Genomic DNA, 22038 nt, shown 5'->3' on the forward strand with positions numbered 1-22038 from the left:
GCCTACATAGTCTCCCAAATAGATTTGATAGCTGGGTGGGGGGGGTGGGGGGTGGATAGGAGGATTAGAAAACCTCTATGTTTTTCATGGTGCTTGTCATTGAATTAAATCTAATGTATATGTTAGGGGTACACTTTCTAGGGCTTTGAAATTTCTCTAAGAACAAAATGTCTGGTGCTTAACTCAAAACAGAGGCAGGCCTGCCTCTCTATGAACTTTGCATTTACAAGTTATGATCACTGCCTTCTCTGGCAGACATTCTAGAAACCACACTATATTGTTCAGAGGAGAAGGTCATCGTGAAGTTCAAAGATCCGGACTACATTTCCTTCCATTCAAATTGAGTTGATCACAGACAGAATACCTTTGGAAGGCTGAGCTTTGCATTTAGGATTCTTACTGAACTCAATTCATTCAGCTAAGTAGCCTCCCAGATCCATAGGTGGTTCTGAATAGGACTGTTTGATTAAAAAATGAAAAATGTTACTATTAATTTTCTTCTAACCATCAATCCCAAAACTGTACTGACAAGTTTAGTATTACTATTAGATTAGAGCAACCCAGTATCATCTCTTTGGTGCCTTTAGGGTTTTGAAGTGTAAGGGCTAATTGAATTTGTTTGAAACAGTAGAAACACAAACTCAATAAATGATTGCTGTTATAAAGCAGCTGCTCCCTTTCAGAGAATCACTATGTCCGTCTTAAAGACCTTTGGATAAAGGGTTAGATATTCAAAGCATATATATATATATATATATATATATATAATGATATATCATAACAGCTTGGCTTCTTAGATTTTCAAATTCAAGTACAACAGATAATATTAAGCCCTGACTAAAATCAAACAACTAACATTATTTTTCTTAATATTTCAGTCAGGAGTTACTAAAAATGTTTCAAATACCAGTGATAATTTGTGAAGAAGTAATGAGCTCCAAATACTTTGTCTCTGTAAAAATATGGCAGGTTTGTGTTCCAGAATCAAACTATTTTTTAATAATGTAGCATATATTAAAATGTGTTTAGAATGTTTAAGAATTAGACTAATGGAAGATAATGTATACTCTTGGGGGAAATAAACCACAAATTACATAAATTGAATGACCTTAGCTAAATTTCACATTTAACATTCCTTTTGTTTACTGTAATACAATGTGTTCAAGAACTCATTACCTGGTATTCTTTTAGGGAATTTTAATCAATTTACTCCTTTCAGCAACCATAAATAAGATTTTAGTCACCCTGCAGGGGGAAAAAAAAAGTGTTGTTCCTTTTCCGACATAACATCAAACATCTGCATAGTTTAGTAATCCAAGACAACTTGCCTCATAGCATCACTCAACAATTATAATTCCTGTTCAATTTTCAAATCAGTACATGCTTTGGGACTTATAGACTAAGTTGCTAAGTAGGAACATATGGTGCACTACTGCTCCTGTGATGTTGCTGCAAGCAAATAGCATAATTCTAAACTTGAAATGATTTTTATAGAAAGCCAATGCTGGAACGGCTCCAGAAATGGAAGTACACTGTAAAAATTAATGATATTCTTTTAGACAGTCCCACAGGGCTCTTTGGCGCTATCTACTGCATGCATTCTAGACCTCTTAAGTGGGTGTATACAAATCCTTAAAATTTTTTTGCATATAATTTTATAATTGATAGGCAGCTTTTAAATTGAATATACCACTTCATAATAAGCCTGACAACTATGTAATAAAAACCCATGACATTTCCACTTCTCTCTGGCTCCATTCTTGGAATATTGGCTATTTTCTCCTTTAATAACTAAAGTGTGCTGGTCACTCACTACTTTAAAAACCACTTAAATTTTTCTTACCCTGGATAGAATTTGAACCACGCAATGCAAGATTTCTTTGTGTGTTTCCAGACCCTGGCTAAGGGGACCGATGTTGCTTGATACGTCATGAAATCACAGGTTCGCTCCTGTATAGATTGTGGGACAGTCTGAGTGGGCTAATAAAAGGAAAGCCAGGCTGAGGAGTGGCCAACAGTCCGTCATAAACTCATTCCTTTCTCATTCTTAACCTATCATGTTTGATTGACCAGTGTGCCAGAGTACACAATGAGGCAGAGAAGAATGGCCTTTCCACCGGAGCTCAGACCCTTCTCCACAATCTCCCAGGCCCACTCACATTCACGTGCCGAAAGGGGTAAATTAATTAAAACTCAAGCCCCTTTCTCCAGGCCCTAGCATTATAGTACCTTCCACAGTTCATTATCTGTGATTGTACTCAAGACATAAATGTGTATTTGAATTACATATATCAAAGGAAACAGAAGAGGAGGCTGGTTGTCTTGATCAGAAATTTCTATGGCACTAAGGTTATTTATTTTTAGTTTTGAACATATACCATTACTTTTTCTCATTCTTTCTTCTATGGCATTTCCCAGAATATTGTTTTCCATGGCTGCTTGTTTGTTCCAAGCTTTCCACCCACATGGGCAACATTTTTCACAGGTTCTCTGACACAGAAACTCCTCTCATGCATGCCTCACTTGGAGTACTGTGTGAAAACTGTGTGAAAGGACTGGGTTTTATTTTTGTTTTTTGTTTTTTTTGTTTTTTATATATACTATAATCACATGGTATGGGGATCAGAAGATTTTTCTGTGTCAAGTAATGGAGAAGCTTTGGTTACTTGACAACCGTATTTTCAATAAGTCAGTTCCTCCTTGACCTTAGACTTTATTCCACTAGACCATTTCCTTCTGTTTGGTTCCCATCCCTACCCCCTTGCTTCCTTTATTTCTTCCTTCCTTCCCTTCCTCCATCCTTCTTACTTTTCTTTCTTCCTCCTCCTTTCCATGAACAGTTATCCTTTAAGCATGAGCTAATTTTTGTTGTTAATTCTGGACATCATAATAAACTCTAAATATTAAATGACCTGAGATCCTATTTTAAATTATTTTCATGCTGTGGTCAGGTTTCTTTCTCTGCTTCTTTTCTCTTCCCCCACTGAAATTGTCTCTTACGTGGGCCCTCAAATATCAAGATTGAAAAATAACCATGATAAAATAAAGCAATATTATTTTTTCCTAGAATCTTACAACTAAGCATTTGACATACATTTCACACCATACATTTTGAATAAAAAAATCTGAAGAGCATCTATATATCTAGGGCAGTTCTTTCATGTTAGTTTCAGATTTGATTTTTAACTTCACTGAACACCTGTCCCTGACAGCAGCTTAGACTCAACATATCAGTTCATCAAATCGAAATTCATCACCTTCAAACTACTCCCTCACCCCCTAAACATCTCTTTTTCCTATATTGCCTATAGTCATTTGAGTTAGCACCACCTACCCAGTCACCCAAGACAGAGCCGTGGAGGCTCCCTAATCACTCAGCCCTGAGTTAATCTCAGGGAGTGTAGATTCTATTATACTTTTTTGCATAAGTTTTGAATCCGTCTCCTCTACATAATTACTGCCTGGGCTTCATGGTTTCTCATTCTGGTGTCTCATCTCATTTCCATCTTTCCATTTCTCCTCTCACTGTTGCTGTTCCTTACTCACACACCTCCGTGACTCTCTAGCTTGTGCAGGTCTGAGTTATCGAGGCACATATTTGCCCCTCTGTGGCACATAGCATCTAGAATTGGTACCCATTTCACTGTCTTGCCCAACTGACTGTGAGCTCTTGTTTCTTTCTGGATCTCCTGTGCCTAGAATTATGTGTATGCAACATTTTTTGTTGAGAGATGAATAAGCGAATTAAAATATTTTGTGTATATTTCCTCGTCACATTAATTCTTTGAGTCTTCTAACTTGCAGTGATTTTTCAGCCCTGCATTGTAGACATTTAGTAGCGCCCCTCCATCTGGTGTTAGCATCTCAACACATTAACAAAAGGCACCAGCACTCCCACCTCCTCAGAGAATCAATCATTTCAAGTGCAGGACTCAAAGAATTAATGTGATAATAAACTAGATAATAATATATAATTATTCTTACAATAATACTGTAGTGCTGTTTGTCATCAGCACTACAGTGGCAGTGGAATCAAGAGGACTCTCCAAGTTCCTTTTTATACAATATTTTCTTAAATCTATTCGAATTATGATGTTTTGAGATTTGCAAACATAGCAATAATTTATATATATATATATATATATATATATATATATATATATATCTGGAACCTAACTAGATTCCTTTAAATATATATATATACATACATATATATACATATATATATATACACATACATATATATACATATATATATACAGATAAACACTAATTCTCATCACCTCCTTTCACACTTGAGTGCTACTTTTTTAATTTTTGCTGAAGATTTTATTAGGCGCAGGAGAACAGTGTGTTTTTCCAGGACCCCTCAGCTCCAAGTCCAATCGCGTTTTCAATCTTAGTTGCAGGGGGTGCAGCCCACCATCCCATGCAGGAATTGAACAGGCAACCTTGTTGTTAAGAGCTTGCACTCTAACCAACTGAGCTATCCGGCCACTCTATATCTATATTTTTAATTATATATTTTCCTAATGAGAAAATTCTCTAAGCTAAATGTAAATGAGATATAACAACACGGCCTTGGAAGTAAAATTTAAAGAGCTTTTTTGAGAAAAAAAATTCTTCACTATGGGCCATAAAATTTCCATGATCATGACATAAATTTGAACTATAATTAGACCAATTACTTTCAGATTGGTTCCTTTTGGCAGAAATTTCAGGAGTAAAGTCAACTTGACTTTTTGACCATTGACCCAATAAAATGGCAAAGCTGCCGTGCTTTGAGTAATCTAGTTAGTCCAACAAAGTCTGGCATCTTAACAAGCTCAAACTAGTTACTCAAACCAGTCTTCAGTGTAGCATTCAAATGATTACTCTGCGCTGTCCCAGAGGTATTCATTACAGACAAAATTGCTCTTGTTTCCTTGCATACAAGCTGAGTTTTCAATGGGAAATGAAAGGATGCCTGGAAAAATAGGCCACCTAATTAAGTTAAACTACTCTAGCATTTGGCTTGACATCTTCATTACTCAAAATTAAAAAGATGCTTCACTTGAGCACACAAGTTACTATTGTTTATGTTGTTTTCTTCCTAAATTGGCTTCTTACATGGAAGTCTGTTTTTCAGAATTATATCTTGAAATAGCTCACATATTTCTTACAGTTTATAAGAATGTCTTAATAGCTGTATGGATACTGAATATGGGCTCCATACAAATATATATCTTAGGACTGTTGAGAGTCAAACATACATCAGTTTTTCTGTATATTTTCTTGATTATTTACATATTGGTGTGGTTGAACGTTAGATGATTCTTTACCCACCCAGTCTTTATGTATGATTATTATTACTATTATTGCTATTATTATTATTATTATTTTAGTTGGGCATTGACTGTTAACTATAAATGATCATTTACATGAGAAATATGAAATCCTCAAAAAAAAATTTAAGAGTAGACCGTGAAATTTAAACTGAAATTCATTTGTCCAGTAGAGTGTTTTACATCAACCTCTCTAACGGGGCTATTTCAGGGACATTTTAAAACATAAACATATGTAGAGCACACCATCTCCTGAATGCCAGTTCCCACTCATTGACACTAATGAGGCTGCTGACAGGTTAAATGTTGTGTATCATATACATTTCCAAGCTGTGGGATTTGTAAATATAACTAATTTTTTATTTCAGAGAATGAATGTTTGTTACTGAGTATGCTTGAGAATTTTATTATAATTGTCAAATAGTACGCTTTTCAAGCATTAGGGAAATGAATTTCAGTGATAAAAATTATGAAAATATCTGAATGGAATAGCGCTGGTGGTGAAAACAGAGTCTCAAAGCATCAAGCTCCATGTGGAGGATCCTTTGCTCGGTGGGCGACTGTCAAGTGACACCAAGACCCTTAGGCACTGGGAAGAGATGTCCTGACTCTAGTACACAGCCTGACCCATTATATTGTACAGTCACATTTCATGCATTTTCAAAACAGCCCTTTGGCTTGTTTAAAATGGTACTTTGAAGATAGTTTTACTTCAGCATGTGAATTTATGAAAAACTAAGTAATCCTTCCCGTTAAAATTTGCAATGTATATAACATGATAGATTTTTTTTTTCTGGTGCTTATTATAATCAACCTGTCACTAAAAAATTTTACAAAATGAATATGATGTTTAAGTTAAGAGTAGTAATATGTTGAATAATGTCATCTGTCTCTGACAGCTCCATTTCCAAGACACTTAAGGACTGTACGAAACACCCCCCAAAATTTTAGTGTGCCAATATATCAAGAAGAAGTGATTTTGCCCATTTTTAGTATAAGAACACTGAGGCCTCGAAAAGCTGAGGTTGTTTTCCACCCAGCCGTATCTCTTCTAAGACCTCCTTCATAGCCTCATCTGCCACCCCAAACACCTTTAAGACAGTGTCAAGTTTCCCTTTGCAGTTTCAGTTCCTCGCTTTTGGAGCCGATTTAGCTAGACTTCCCAGAAACACAAAGATGGTTTCAGTTTAACCTTCATCTATATCCATATTATTTATTTCTTTCTCCTGTGTTTTTTCTGATCTATGTTATTTCACAGTTTGGATATAAAGATTTATTACCATAACCCTAATGGTTTGAAAGTAATTGGCTGTCTTGGAAAATATCCTCCATATATTCCTTGTTGTTTATAAGTTACGATAATTGATCCTTTTGCTGGTGAAGTCAAACAAGTGACTTCTGAGTTCTAAAATCAAATTATACAAGTGGAATAGCCTGGTCTGAAACTCACAAGGGCTCTGATAGTCATGCTTTGAGGCCAATAAGAAGGCTTTCCTGTATGCGACGGGGCCTCCCAGCATTTCAGGAGAAGGCCCTCCCTCAAGAAGACCTAAGCCTATTGTGAGTTGTTATTTTCTGAACTCACAAAGTGCAATGGTCTTGAAGGGATGGGGGTTTGGTCAGGAAATAGGGTTGTGGGTGTAGGGCAGGGCCAGCAGCCTTATATAGAAGTTACCAGTAGGAGCAGCATGGACTTGGGTACTGTGAGTACCCAGCTGTTTATTTCTTATGATCTAACTTCAGTTAAACGTCTTGCTTGTCCACAGGGTGGTAAGTTTTAATAGGAAGGTTCTGCTTGGCTGGAAGTTTAGGTTAGCACTCCCCTACCCATAATGTAATCAATGAATTATATCCATAATAATAATAGTAACTGTCAGCTGGCAGCTACTTGTATCTGACAAGGAACTAAGCAAAGGCTTTGCATACATTATCTCACTTAATCCTTACAATAATTCAGCAAGGATGAGGGAGGTAGAGTGATGGGCCAAATATCAAAAATTGTAAATATCAGAGCTAGGATTCTGGCCAGGGAGGGCCTAACGCCCAAGTCTGACTCCATCCTTTGTCGGTGAGGCTTCATTTTATTTTAGAACTTTTAAGTCAAACGTTGATGTACTAACCTCCATTCTTGTTAATACTGAGATGACTGCAGTGTGTTATATGTGTAGGAATACTCTGAAAACAGTAGGTTAAACCAAATGAAATTGCAGACATTTGACTATCTTTTACCTACAAAAGCAATAATTTTGTATCTGTTCAAACACACCGAAAAGCTGTACAAGGTCAAGTGTTTATTTGCTATCCTTGGCTTCTTTTGTCCAGAGTGGTGAATCCTTCCTTCCCCTCTTTTCCAGCCTTTTCCATACCTTTACTACCACTGCTGTCCCATGTCCTCTGTATTCTCACTACTTTTCTTGCCCCAGAAGGTAACAAAATACAGGAGGTCTTTCCACAGAGGATGCCTCACCCTTCCCACCGCTCTTCCCCAGGGATCCCACTTCTGGGTAACTAACTGAAGGATGAGGGGTTTTATCTCCATCAAACTGAGGGAATTGTCTCCAATTGAGTTTTTCTTCCATGTCCCCATCGTTAGCCCTACATCAACGTAAGCTTTCTTTGTAGCAAAGACTAGGAAGTGAAATGATCCTCAAACATCTAGGGATCCGCTTGCAGTCGTTTCCTGGTAAATGATCCAAAGAGTAGGTATTGCATGTCAAAGTACAATGAGTAGAAACAGGAAGCTCTCTGTCCTTTTTCTGGCCCCCTTGATTGAGGGAGGAGCCAGTTCAAGAGCCCAAGCCATCTGCTTAGCTCTTCTCCTCGGCTAATCTGGCATTTTAGTGAATAATGTGTGTTTACATATCCAGCATTTATTTTACTGATTTCTACACAGCAGGCGAAAATGAAAAGAATGGCCATAAACACATCTAGCATGTAGTTTTAAGTTTACGTATCAAATATGTACATGTAAAAATAGGCCAACACTGAATGTTCAGCTCTGTGCTGGCTGCCTGCATATACTTTAGCAAATAAAACCTGACCATAAACAAAAATCAATTTAACTCAGGTTTTAAAAAATTCGTTAAAGCTGGAAGGCTGTACCTATTTTTAAATGTTATATTAAAACCCAAAACATTTTATTCAATTTTTAAATGAAAAAAATCATTGTAATGATGCTATGGGTTTCCCCTCTGCCCAGCTAGTTCTCTAAATACAGTCAAATCATTTAACCTCTTTGGGGCTCACTTTTCTCATCTGTAAAGTGGGAGCATAGTTTCTGAGTTCTCTTGAGTGAGTATTCTGTGATTCCAGTTCAGCAAAAATATAGAACTCTAGAATACTATCTTAAGGAAAAACACGCATAAGGTTATTTATTACGGTGTGCTTTGTAACAGAGAAAATTCAGAAACACCCTAAATGTTTGGTAATAGGAAACCAATGGAATAAATTATAGAACATACACACAACAATATAATATACAGCCATTTAGGCAATGATGTAGATGATATTAATTGGCATGGAAAATTATTCATGATCCATTTTAAGTGACCAGATTAAATTATATGATACTATAATAATACTGTAGCTAACATTTACTGATTCTCTTATGAGCCACTATATTACTCAAATTTATTTACATTGCCACATTTAATCCTGATGTGCCCTTAATGAATTGAATACTATTACCATCCCCATTTTACAGATTTGGAAACTGAGGCTTAGAGGAATTAAGTTACTACATATACTAAGAGATGAATTGAGATTTGCATGTAGCATTTCTAGCTCCAAAATCAGAACTCTATGATCTGAATTTTGTTATTAAAAACAAAAACAGAAGCCCAAAACAAAATAGCCAGTGGGGACTAAAAAAATCTTGGAGATACACGTTTTAATAGTGTGGTGTTTTGGGTTTGGTTTTGTTTCTGGATGGTTGGATTAAGGGTTTTTTTTAATGCGTATTTTGTTTTTTCTTCTGGTTAACGTGGATTATAAAATGAAGCAAAAAAATGTAGCACTAAATCTCAGAACGTATGAACTCAATGTGATAGTTGAAAACATCTGGAAAACTAAAAAAAGTATAAGCTGCACTTATACGAAAAATTGTGTACTAAGCAATTAAATTTAAACGTTTTAATTATCCGCTTTAAACAATGAATACGGAATGATGACCTATTACCGGAAGAACATCCTTGGGCCCCCACCAGGGTTTCAGAAGTAGCTGCTCCACTTCAGTCTGCTCTCCCTAATCATTCATGTGTGGGTTGTGGGTTGTGGGTTGTGGGGGGAGTACATTATTTCTTTCCCAGAAGTGTTTGTTTGTTTGTTTGTTTGTTTGTTTTTAGCCAAAAGGGAGGCCCTTATGACAACTGCATACAACACTTGGTTTTAAAATGTCACCTAAAAATACAGCTCGGAGACTCACGTAGGTCCCCAAACAATAGTGAGAAAAAACAAATGTCTTCTCCATTTTAGTATCATTAATGGATTATGGCAGGAGAAATGCCTATATGTAAATGTAAGGACTTTTCTGGAAGTCCCTGGAGAGGTGGCCCTGGCACAGGCGTGATTCACAAAAAAGTGTTGGACTGCCCTGCCCTACCCACCTCTGATAAGAGAGTGCTTGGCTCGCCGTCCCAGGACCCCTGAATCCTCAGAGCTTCAGCCTGTTAACCCCACTTAAGCACTCCAAGATCACCCAACCTTGGCCCTAGGAAGAGCCAATGCAGCATTCTCGGGGGTGGCCTCAAGTTCACCCTGTCTTCTGGTGTCATTTGGGCTTTGCTCACAGGTTTTTCAGTTATGAAAAACCATCATCCAATAAAAACCAGACCCAGTTGAGGCTTCTGTTGGGTCCAGTACCTCAAAGTTTGTTTTTATTGGTGGACCCAATCTTGCCTTTTGAAGTTTTCTTAAAGATTGAAGACCTGACCTTGCTGTTGAACCTCCTTGCTGCGTTGTCTGGACTTGCTCATTTGTCAGTTTTGTGGTCCTCCCTTGAGCACCTATGGTATCTCAGCAGAAGTGTCTGATCTTCAGGCCCTGTTATCAGGGTAATTCTGCTTATAATGCTCCGTTCATCATCATAGCTTCAAATAATTTCTCTTTCATTTACACTCTGATATTACTAAGCCTGACACTTTAAACGTGATCTTTATTGGAGCCTAAGTACTTATATCGCTTCTAATTCACTTTCGTTACAACAATCTGCTTCTTATAATTCTTTGTATCTCAAATCATACTTTGCAGGATGCCTTACACATAGTAGGTACACAAGAAATGCTCCTATGGCAAATGAGGCACTCATTGCCTTTTACTCAACACAGGTTACAAAAATTAATGAGCACAAATAAAATAAATGTGCTTTCTACCAAAAATTGCATTTTGATAACTGTTGCTTGAAAAATTAGTACATTGTGTGTTTTTAAATGAAGATGATTTATTGCTATTGTCTAACATGTGAAGAAAGACAAAAAAATTGTTTGCAGGATCATTGGCTTGAGCCATCAATGGCACTGTTGGACAATTCTTGCTGAGTGTTAAGATGATTTATGTAACAGACCGAAGCTTTCCACAGTAATACATTATAGTCTCAAGCTATCAGCCCTTGTTCACGCAGAGACAAAAGAATCTGAAAAATACCTACTTCTGAAGGTCTTCTCAAAAGAAATAAGAGATAATGTTGATGCTCTTTAAACTCTTGCGAGAGAAATCACCATTACATGCAGCATCTTCACTTCTGAAAACATACAGAGGAAGTTTATGATTTTTCTAGTGAACTCCTCAGTTTACTCTGATTTCCATTTCGTTAGTTGAATCATGCAGTGACAATTTTCAATAATAAAAGATGAAGCATGTTTAAACATTAGCGTATTTCTATCAAGAACTTTCAGGAATTATGTTACAGATTAAAAATTAAGGCATTCTGTATATGTTTGATGGCAGTGCTATTTATTTATCTCCCAAATAAAGAGCTCTATGAGAAACATATTTTACAATGTTATAACCATAGCCATATTTTTAGTATATGCATGATTTCATGAAGCCATCATATAATTTAAAGATATGTACAAGATGATATTTTTTGAATTCTTCTGAGTTATGAGACTTCTTGTCACCGAAGATTGAGTGCCCTGTGTAATGATTGCAATATGTGGACAGTGACCCACAAATGCAAGGCCCCTCTGGTGGAGAAACTAGATTTTAAAAAGAGAAGAAGAGGCAAAGGCCAGAAGAGATTTCCCATTGTTTGTTCCTGGTCAGCATATATTAACACTCTATCTAGACAGTATGAAAACATGAATTCTCCATAGTCCAAAGAAAAACCAGCCTAATTAACATCCCACTTCCAGATGTAATAATGTAGAAAAAGAATGAAAAATAAGGACAAGCTGGAGCAAAAGGAAATGTGGGTTGCAGAAGAAGGAAATAATGTAAACAGGATACCCAGGTCATGGAATATGCAAAACAATATGATTAAAAAGGAATGTGAGTATGTAATTAAATGGATAGGGAATGAGATCTTCCAGAAATCAGGTGAGGAATTTGCTTTCCTTTTGCACTGAAATGGAGAGGCTGGGGAAGGTTGGACATGCAGAAGGACAATGGCTGGGAAAGCTTGCAAACAGATCAAGTCAAAACAGATCAGGATGGATCCTCTGTTACTTTCCTAACCCTGTCTCTTGATTTTAGTCTGACAAACGATCCATCTGACTAGCAATGTGACCTCCTTGCCAAGAATGTCGCAGGGAAGACAGCTTTCTATGGACACAAGACAGTAGGTTAGAAAGTATAGCTTTTGTAGCAAACTTAGATACTGAAATCCCAGTTCACAAAGCCATTTGCCTTTTGCCTGGCTCAATAGGAGTGGAACTGTTGGAAACTGAACAGCCTGGGTTGCAGGTCTGGCAGCACCATTCCCTGAACAAGAAGAGTTGTGGTACTTTGCACATGAAGTCATTATCATCTGCTCTTCAGCGTCCTTTGCCTGTTTACAATTTTCTACTATTTTTTTATTCTTTAATTTCAAAAATGCAATTCAATCCCTTTAAAATAAAGGAGAAATGTTAGCTATTTATGGGAAGTAATTATATGAATATATTATGTATGAATGGGGCTACACTGTGCTTCAACATGAGGTCTGATCAACAACAAGTATACTGACATTCCTTTGTAACGGTGCCTAAATTCTCTCCCATAATGTCCATAGTGGTTTGTTTTCTTGGGTATGACCCAATCCATGGCATTTAACAATAACCGAAGCAATGTTAAAGCTGCCATTTATCAAGAACTTTCTTTGTGGCAGACATAGTATTAGGCTTTTTACCTCGCTTATGTTTTTGCTTTCAATGCTCATAAGAACCCCATAAAGCAGGTTTTGAAACTGAGGCCCACAGGACTAAGAAACTTGCCCCAGAATTCATTACGATACGTGCTGCGAAAACCTGGACGCAATCTCTTTCTCCTGGACACCAGGGCCTCGATCCCTTCCAACATGCTCTGTGGCCATTCTCATCAATCACGGAAGAGTCCTCTCACCTGGACCAGAATCTGTCGTCTTCTCATCAGAGGAAGATGTAGCACTTATCAGCTCAATGTGTAAATTCCAATGGTCAGATTTTAAGAACATGACTTGAAATAGTCACGGAGTCTTTTTTTTAGAACTATAAAATTACCCTCTTGAAGATGACGATTCTGTATTTTGAAATTACTACTTTAATGCTTCCAGCAGTCCTCATGTGGCCTTCAGAAGCTCATATATGTTTCAGAATTAGCCAAGTTTCACAATAGTACAGCCCACCTAATCCACATGACCCGGAGCGCCCGCTCCTGGCCACACAGGTATGTGCAGTGTACGGCATATCCCAGCACCAGTACTGTGATGAGACCTCCTATATCTGGGACCAGTGATTACGTTCAAGTTAGGGAGAATCTGGTTATGTAGCAATAATATACTTTTAAGTTCTTTGAACCATTTGGCTCTGCAGCCTGGCTATGGTTTAGAGCGAATTACTTTGCATGCTTCTTTATTTCCAATTTACCTTTCTTTAACATGATAAAGATCCAAGATAAAATTTAAAGTATTGGCTAGAATGTCATACCTCTATCCCTAAATACTGTCTCTCTATTTGTATAGACGATGATCATCGTTAACTTTTATCATTCCTTTGGAAGGAGGAAAGCTGCAGGGCTCAAACTGCTGATAAAAGTCTGATTTCTAGGCTGGGATGGGTAAAAGGCACTATAAAGTGTCATAAGGAAGATGATATCAGCTTGAAGGTCCCTGGCTATTCTCCTCCAGCGTTCTACACTAGAACCCAGACCTATAGGTCTGCAGAGGGCATGGGATTGACTCCGTGGAGGTCACCAACTCAGGTTAAAAAGAAAGCATAGTCCCAAGTCTCGTGAGGCTCTGCAAGGGTGTTAGGAAGGATCAAATGATCTTTGGTCCCAAGACAGTTGGAGAATCAAAGAACCTTTAAACTCCTGGTCTCGCTGAGACTTGAAGAAAGAAAATAAGCCCAAGTCATAAAAGGACCCTGAGTCAGTTGACAAGTACAGCAGGTCCACTGTGTCACCCAAGGATGGCCTCACTCAGCCCCTCATCTTCTGTGATCAGAGTAACCCCCCCCCATGCCCTCTATGCCCACTTGTCTAATTAGGCCCTTGCTGATATCCGGGCATGGGACATCAGACCTGCTGTCCCCGAGTGACCCTGACGTGGAACCCAGGCTTCCACCAGGTCCTTACTTGATGTGCTACCTTAAGTGGGGACTAGGTTCCAGCAACTTCTGAGTGTCGAGGGGCCCTGAAGCCATCCTTACAAATGCTCTGGGACCTCGGTATCACTATGAGATAGTAAATACAAGCCACTTCGGGATGGTAAATGCAAGCCACTTCAGAGGAACTGGTCAGCAGCCATCGAGGGACACCACACAGCCCTGCCCCAGCCTTTCTTAGGCTGCCTAAGCCTTTATATCTCTACCAGCATATGTTTGGCTTCCCGACATGCTCAGAGATGAACGTTATGTAGCACATTGTCACCTGGCCAGTGCAGTCTTGGGAATACAGGATATGTATTCAAGCCCATGCAATAACAGTGGTGTATTCACAAACTTCATGCCTTGGAAGAGTTATTTTAGCATTCATTCATTCACGCCTGTAAGCATTTATTCCGTTATTCATTTGGTAATTCTTTAAACAAACTTGTACACTGATTCTAACCAGGCAGCTTCATGTGAAATAAGGGAAAATATTGAATTGTACCCTATTTCAATACATCCCCCCCAACTGTAAATTGTTTCTAATATATAACTTACGATTATTAAGTCAAATTTATTCTTATTAACTTTAAAAAAAAATCAAAATAAAGGTGTCTATGTCATGTCACAGATATCAATGTTGAGGAATTAGTATTTAGTCTGGCATTGAAGTTTTTGTAAGTTCTGTGATATTTTGACATTTTATTCAATTGCCATGATACTTTTATATGGCATCAATTACACTGTAATAGGCTCATGGTGAATGATGTAAAGGACAGAAACAACCAAGTAACCTTCTGTTGTTAAAATTCTTGATCCACATAACTACCCATTACCGGTTAAGTTGTGGAATCTGTGGTTTTGGTGTATAAGTGCATGGATCAAATAACGTTAATGTGTAATTACATGAAAATAAACCATGTAGCTTAGTTAAATTATAGTACAATTGTTATCAGTGAATGTAAAGTGATACCAATTAAACTTTCCTTAGAACACCACAAATTATGATTTAACTACTGAAGAAATTCTAGAATGTAAAGTTGTAGTATACCACAAGTAGAATATCCCTAGGTGTGTTCAGAGGCTTAATGGCATTTATAAAGTTAAAAACATCTTTTTCGTTTATCACTGGCATTAATTATACCTTATTCAGAAATAATTCAAACAGACACCAGTTAACTTCTTGAAAGGTACACATCAATGAGTTCAGACTTTGAAATGTTGACAAAAAAAGACAAAGTATGATTTCTTGTGCTGGATTAATAGAGTAAATATTTTATTTTAGTGGGGTGGGCATTGGGGTGGAATTTGGGACAAAGAAAGACCTGATATTAATGTTAATACTAATTCTTAAATTATGAGATTTTGTTCATCAGAAACAGTTGGGTATTGGCAACTTTGTATCATTCCACCTAATAAAATAGTAGCAATTGAAATACTTATGTAAATATCACAGCAATAAAATTGCCTTCCTCCTTCATATATTCATGACTCATATGTACTGAGCTGATTGTTTACCAGCTGAGTACAAGTTATTTAACTTCTGAGTCTCAATTTTCTCTTCAGGAAATCAGGGTAATAATAGCTACACAAAGGATTATTGTGAGGATTAAATGAAGACACGTAGTCAAAGAAGGCAATACAGTGCTTTACTTGAAATCAACATTAATAAACAGGCTTTCTCTCTCACCCAGTTCCCCACTTCACATCTTTTATGCTTCTTCCTATATGAATACTTACCAGAAACTGGTGGTTTAGGTCTGTAAGACTCAAGGTTTAAAATATATGAGACATGTGAGAATTTAATCAAACTTTAATTTTAACACAGAGCACTAATGTATTTTTCACACAAGAGATATATACTGTAAGCAGAAAGATTTGGTAACTGATGATTGAACTTTTAGAGCTGGTGTTATATTTTTTAGCCGAACTTTAGATATTTAAGAAAAATGATCTGACGATGAATCAAATATTTCCTTCATTTACCCCCAGTCTCTAACCTACACGTGCCTGTATGTGACCAGGTCTCAATTCCAGATGTTCCAAGTAGCTCTTCATTTCATCATGTCTTCTGACAGCACCTAAACAAATATATCAAAAGTTGTACAACATTTAGCAAGTGCAACTTGAAGATTTTCTTTCTGTTAGACAAACAGACGCCATCTGGAAAAAATAACCCCAGGCACTTGGACGCAGGAGCATGAAGCTTATTGGCTGAACACCCAATGAATACCTTACACTACTTTCTTTGGCTCTACCCTCTGCCTGCTCATTTCAAATCTTGCACACTTCAGCAGGCGCTGTGCTGTTAGACAAGTGAGGCCTTGTTCCCCGCGCACTCAAACACTACGAAGACTCGCTTAATTTGAAAGACAGGCTTTGCAAGAATTATCTGGACCAAAATTATTTCCTTTCACACTAGGATCCCTGCTCTATAAAGGACTTCTCAATATCACTGTGTCTTGATATTAATTGATAACAATATTTTATTAATACTATTCAATTCCTCTTTATACCTTTAATATTTACCATGTTCTGTTTTTAAACAGGAGTTTCCTCATATAATCTTTCCTTCCTTCTTTACTCCCACACTTCTTTTATCTAAAGCTACTTTCTGAAAAAAAAAGTTGCACATGCTACATATTTTACTGATTGACTTTTATTCCTAAATTAGTGTAATAAAAATATTACTGTTATTTTGCCTTTCAAAACTGACTTAACTGAGTTTAAATGACTGTGATATTATTTATCAAAACTAAATATTAATTTTAGGGAAAATTCAAATAAATATAAGTAATCAGAAGTCAAGAAAGCAATCTTTATTTTATTTCAATGATATAATCTTTGTGATAAAAATAGCTTTTAATGATTTTTTTTCATATATCAAACTTTCTATGCAACTGCACTTATGCAACATGCTTAAGTTATTTCTCTACTAATTACTTTCCTTTTGTCGGTTGTGAGCATATAGCTTTTCGAAACCCAAAAACAAATTGCCCTAGTACTTGTGGAATTCATTTTATTACATCTCATGATCTGAGCAGTAGGGAGTCCTATGAAACATGTTTGATCAAACATTAATTTTATAAATTGCCTTCCTTCCCACAATTCTTATAAAAAAAAAAGTATTCGGCTAGATTAACTCTGGAAAATTTTAATGGGACTCTTGAAATCTGTTTGAGCTCAGCTTCTTGGAAAAATGAAACTGCCTAATGGAAGCACTCTTTGTATGAGAGATGGATATGCCTTAGAAAGGATTTCTTCCCTGCATAATAGTGAAATTGCCGCAGGATAATCTAAGTGTTTGAAACGTCTTTTACAAATCCATAATGCTGATTGTAATAATATCTGAAGGGGTCATGTGTGTTTGTTCATGAGAAGGAAGAAGGAGATAATAATTTGCAATCATATCACTATTGTTTTTGCAGTCCTACCCTGGTCCAAGCTTGGAAAGTGAAGACTTTAACATTCCACCAATCACTCCTCCTTCCCTTCCTGACCACTCGCTGGTGCATCTGAATGAAGTCGAAACTGGTTACCACTCTCTGTGTCACCCAATGAACCATAATGGCCTGCTACCATTTCATCCACAAAACATGGACCTACCTGAAATCACTGTCTCCAATATGCTGGGACAAGAGGGAGCATTGCTTACTAACTCCATTTCTGTGGTAAGAACCTGCTTACGTATTTGTAGTGGGGAATGAGAGATGGGACCTAGTGAGGGCAAGGTCTAATTTAATGGAAGAAACTTTAAATTGTAGTAACACCGCATTCTGAAACTTGGAGTAAGTTTTTAGCCATGGAAAATGTTTAGGGTCCTATAAAACCCTAAAGCAATTTTCCATGTTATATATTTAAGTCTAGGTAAAATCAATTAAGTACATGTTTGATCACTCATATTTGACTGTCCTCTCATGGAGTTAAACTGCCTTACTAGCTTTCAGATAAAAAGTTATCTTAAAAGGTGCCACTTCTCGCTAGTTCAGGGTTCCTCACCACAAGCGAGACCCCCACATCTTCTGAAGAGGAACCGCTGTGAAACTTGGTTTCTACCCTATTTTCCATTCTCAAATTCCACACATTTACATGATAGGCAAGCAAGGAAACAATTTTCATTTTTATTTTGAAGGTGTAATTCTGATGTTCAAAATTTATCCCCATTAACATATTTCAGTCTATTGGAACTGTCGTCGCTCAGAGTCTTCTAATATCCTACACTTCTCAAATTTAGTGGGAATGTGTATCACCAAGAAAACTAGCAAATATTAAATTCCCAGCCACAACCCAGGGAGTCCAGGGGTCTGTATTTTTAATGAGAACTCCATGCTTGAGAAACGCGGACTTATCATAAAATCTTTCCTTCTGATTTTCATGTCATCTAAAAACTTAATTTCTCCATCTATATCTAAAGTAGTGAAAAATATTTTCAGTAGCATATGGCTAAGGGCAGAGCTTTTTACCATGTCATAAAACTCTCTCCCAGGTTAACAGGGACTTTGAATTAGCACTCTTTGGTTTCCGTTGTTCAATCACTTAACACTCCAACTCCATTTTCATTTTCGTAAGTCACTAAACAGTGCCATCAAGTTCACAATGAACAAATTGGTTAACTTGTTCATAGTATGTTGTTTCTGATAGGAAAGCATTTCGTATTATCACTTATCTAACTCATTTGGGGATGTATCTCTAAAGTTAATGACTTCACAAGAAGTTTTTTCTGTCAATCATGAACATAAGTGGGGGGTAGAACTAGTGTCAGAAGAAACCCCGCAGTAGATTTTCTAGGGAATGAAGCCCAGAGACTAATGTCAGGATAATGTACAGATTCTCCTCAGAACTGCGGCTAGCTGGGTGACCAAGAGGAAAGCAGGTTCCTGGTACTAGCAGGGGGAGAACTGTCAGCACTGTTGCCCCAGTATTTTATATTATATTCCACCTGTATAAATTTATCCTAAGAGTATTAACTATGACTTCATAAAGTGGAACATGAATTTTTAAACACACATACTCAATGTGTAAATCTGAATAACGTATTACATGTCAAAGTAGTCACCTTGAAAATCACAGCCTATTCTTCTTTGGGCTAAGACTTTAGACCCAGTTCATGAAGCAATAAGACCTCCAAGGTCAGGCCTTATAGGCGCCCCCATTCACTAAAAAGGAGAGGAAGTGTGCATTTACACGGTGTGTAAAATACCAGTCTTGTCTGCTATGTTCCCTCCCCATAATGGGAATGGGTTGGACCATAGGAAGAATAACAAGATATTCAAGTATATAGTTTAGGTTCCCCAATTTTTTCCTTTATATAATTGCCTTTTTAGCATTCCTAGGACCCACTCAATACACCAGTTGCTCTTTAAGAGATGCTTGTGCAACTTCCGTAAATATGCATGTGGGATTTTCCCAGATTTCCTATCCATGGCTATCACTTCATTCCCAAATGGTGCTCAGGATAGAACCTAGCTGTGAAACATGCCATTTTCTAGCCCCTTCCTCCCTGTACTTTCTTCTAACCTCTCAGGAGCTATGGCTCATCCAAATTTCTTTATGCTTTCCCCACCCAACCGACTGTCAAAAACCAAACATGGATATTTTCCCTTTGCATTGGATTTCCCTTGGAACTTTTAAAGCTTTCCAAGGCAGAGGGGCCCCAAGTGGCCTACACTGAGGGAAAGAAGCTCTAATTTGCCATTCTGGTTCTTGGCAAGGTGAATCTAGCACAGTTTTTGACAGGTTGGCGAGCCTTCCCAATTCCTCTCAAACCACGTTCTGAGGTAGGCATCTATTTTATCTACTCACAGTGCTGGTCTTGTCATTTTACGCTGTAGATAAAAAGCTACTCCAACAAATAATGCCCATCCTGGTGAGGCTTTGAATAAGCTTCAGCGCTGTCCAATAGAACTTTCTGTGATGATGGCTTTTCTGTTACCCATACTGTCCAGTAACAGTAGTCATTGGCTACTGTAAATGCAGCTGGTATGAATGAGAGACTAAGTTGACTTTATTGCATTTTTATTATTTTATGTTTAAAGTAGCCACATGTAGCCACATGTATCTAGTGGCTACTATATTGGACAGCATAAGTCTAGTTAATGGTGTTGATTCTAACATTAAATCTCTATTAACCCCATTTTTTAAGCCAGAATGGTCTTGGAGAAAGTAGATTTGGAGATTAAATTTATTGTGAAACAGGGTCCTGTTTCAAGACTTGGATCTCGGCTGGATTCCAAGCACCAGAGTTTGATACACTATAGAGTTGCAATAGAAATCTAACAAAGTAGGAAGGGTCAGCTATATGGGAGTCTCCTCATTCCTTTGACTTGTTATGTTTCTACAATGCCATTCATCAGTGTGTACATTTTAAACACTTGCCATGGTGTAAATGATACAAAGGGCTCAAATGATTGATAAGACATAGTCACTGTCCTTTAGGAGCTTATATATTACAGGGGGGAAAAACAAAAACATGAATCAGTAGGAAAGAAACAATTAGAGTGAAACACAAAGCAATTAGACCAAGCGAAACGCTCAAGTCAGTATTACTGGCCATGAACCCAATAGGAATTTCAAGTTGTAAGAGATTATAGTAATCTGGTTTGGGTAGTTTATAAAATTTGGTGGAAAATGTTGGACTACAGTCAGGGCTCGGAAGATGGTTTTGATTTTGACAAACAATGAGGAAAGAAAAGGTATATTGGAGAGCAATTGAAAAGCAGTTTGAATATTTTAAGTTAAGCGATTTGACCAAAGGCTTCAACAACCAACCAAAGGACTGTGGACTTGATATGATGGATTCTGAACAATCATTGGCTGTTTTTACTCAAGGCAAAAACATTAAGACAGCAGTGTTGTAGGAAATTTCTTCTGGCACCTCCCTGGATGGATAGCAGTGGTAAGAAACTGGAGGTGTGGAAAGTCTGAGTAGTCTGTTGTCATAACTTGGGCAAAGGGTGTTGAGGAAATACACAAGGTGGTGACAGTGAGAATAGAAAGATGGGCTGCTAAGCTGTTTTCACATCATCCCCAATTATATGGATCGGAAGATGAACAACGCTTCACATCACCATGTTTTACATTTAAAAAGCACTAAGGGATTACTTTCTTTAAAAGGAAATTTACGACTCTAAAATAGTCTCTTCACGCTTCTTTGTAAAAACTGGCTAAAACTCTTTCCTTAGCAACTTGCTCATGTCTAATGCGATGACAAAATTTAACAAACTACTGATTGGCCTGCCAATTGTTGAAATATATATATGAATAGTACACAATGTAGGTCATCGATGCTGATATAGACAAGGAAATTATGGCTACAGAAATCAGCATGTAAAAGCTGCCCACCTAGAAATGACATTGCTCTTTCTGAGTTCTTTCAAAATCACCTATAATAGGGGAATAACTAACAAAAGCTAGCACTTGTAGATTCTAAATAATGAACTTGCTCTAAATTTTAAAATTCTGTGAGTATAAGCCACCGTAGGTAGATTTATATATAGGCTCAACTCTTTCCAATTTTATTTTCCAAAAGCTCTTCAATGTTATTAAAGCTATCTTTTGCTGTTAGGATGACACTTGCATTTTTGTGTTAGTGTTTTCACATGATGGAATTTTAGAATTTGAATGGATCAAAAAGGTGAAAGTATTTTAGTTTTCATTTAGGTGTTATATATATTTTAGAAGTTATTGTAATGCTTAATATATATGCATCATCATACACATATATTATATATGTTACTATTTTATACAATATAAATTATTAGGTTGGTGCAAAAGTAAATGTGATTTAAAAGGGTAAAAATAGGGGCCGGTCCGGTGGCTCAGGCAGTTAGAGCTCCGTGCTCCTAACTCCGAACGCTGCCGGTTCAATTCCCAAATGGGCCAGTGGGCTCTCAACCACAAGGTTGCCAGTTCAATTCCTCGAGTCCCACAAGGGATGGTGGGCTGTGCCCCTGCAA

General features: G+C 37.3%; 1 protein-coding gene across 3 annotated transcripts in view; it reads left to right on the top strand.

The window, feature by feature from the left end:
- TOX (thymocyte selection associated high mobility group box) overlaps window positions 1-22038 on the top strand; it is a 290964-nt gene that overhangs the window by 149136 nt on the left and 119790 nt on the right. For all 3 annotated transcript variants that reach the window (XM_074318657.1, XM_019756956.2, XM_074318658.1), the window contains one exon: window positions 17512-17754. In XM_074318657.1, the coding sequence (XP_074174758.1) occupies window positions 17512-17754 (243 nt within the window). The remainder of the gene's footprint in view (window positions 1-17511; window positions 17755-22038) is intronic.

Source organism: Rhinolophus sinicus, linkage group LG14 (assembly GCF_036562045.2).
Source record: "Rhinolophus sinicus isolate RSC01 linkage group LG14, ASM3656204v1, whole genome shotgun sequence".
Classification (NCBI taxonomy): Eukaryota; Metazoa; Chordata; class Mammalia; order Chiroptera; family Rhinolophidae; genus Rhinolophus; species Rhinolophus sinicus.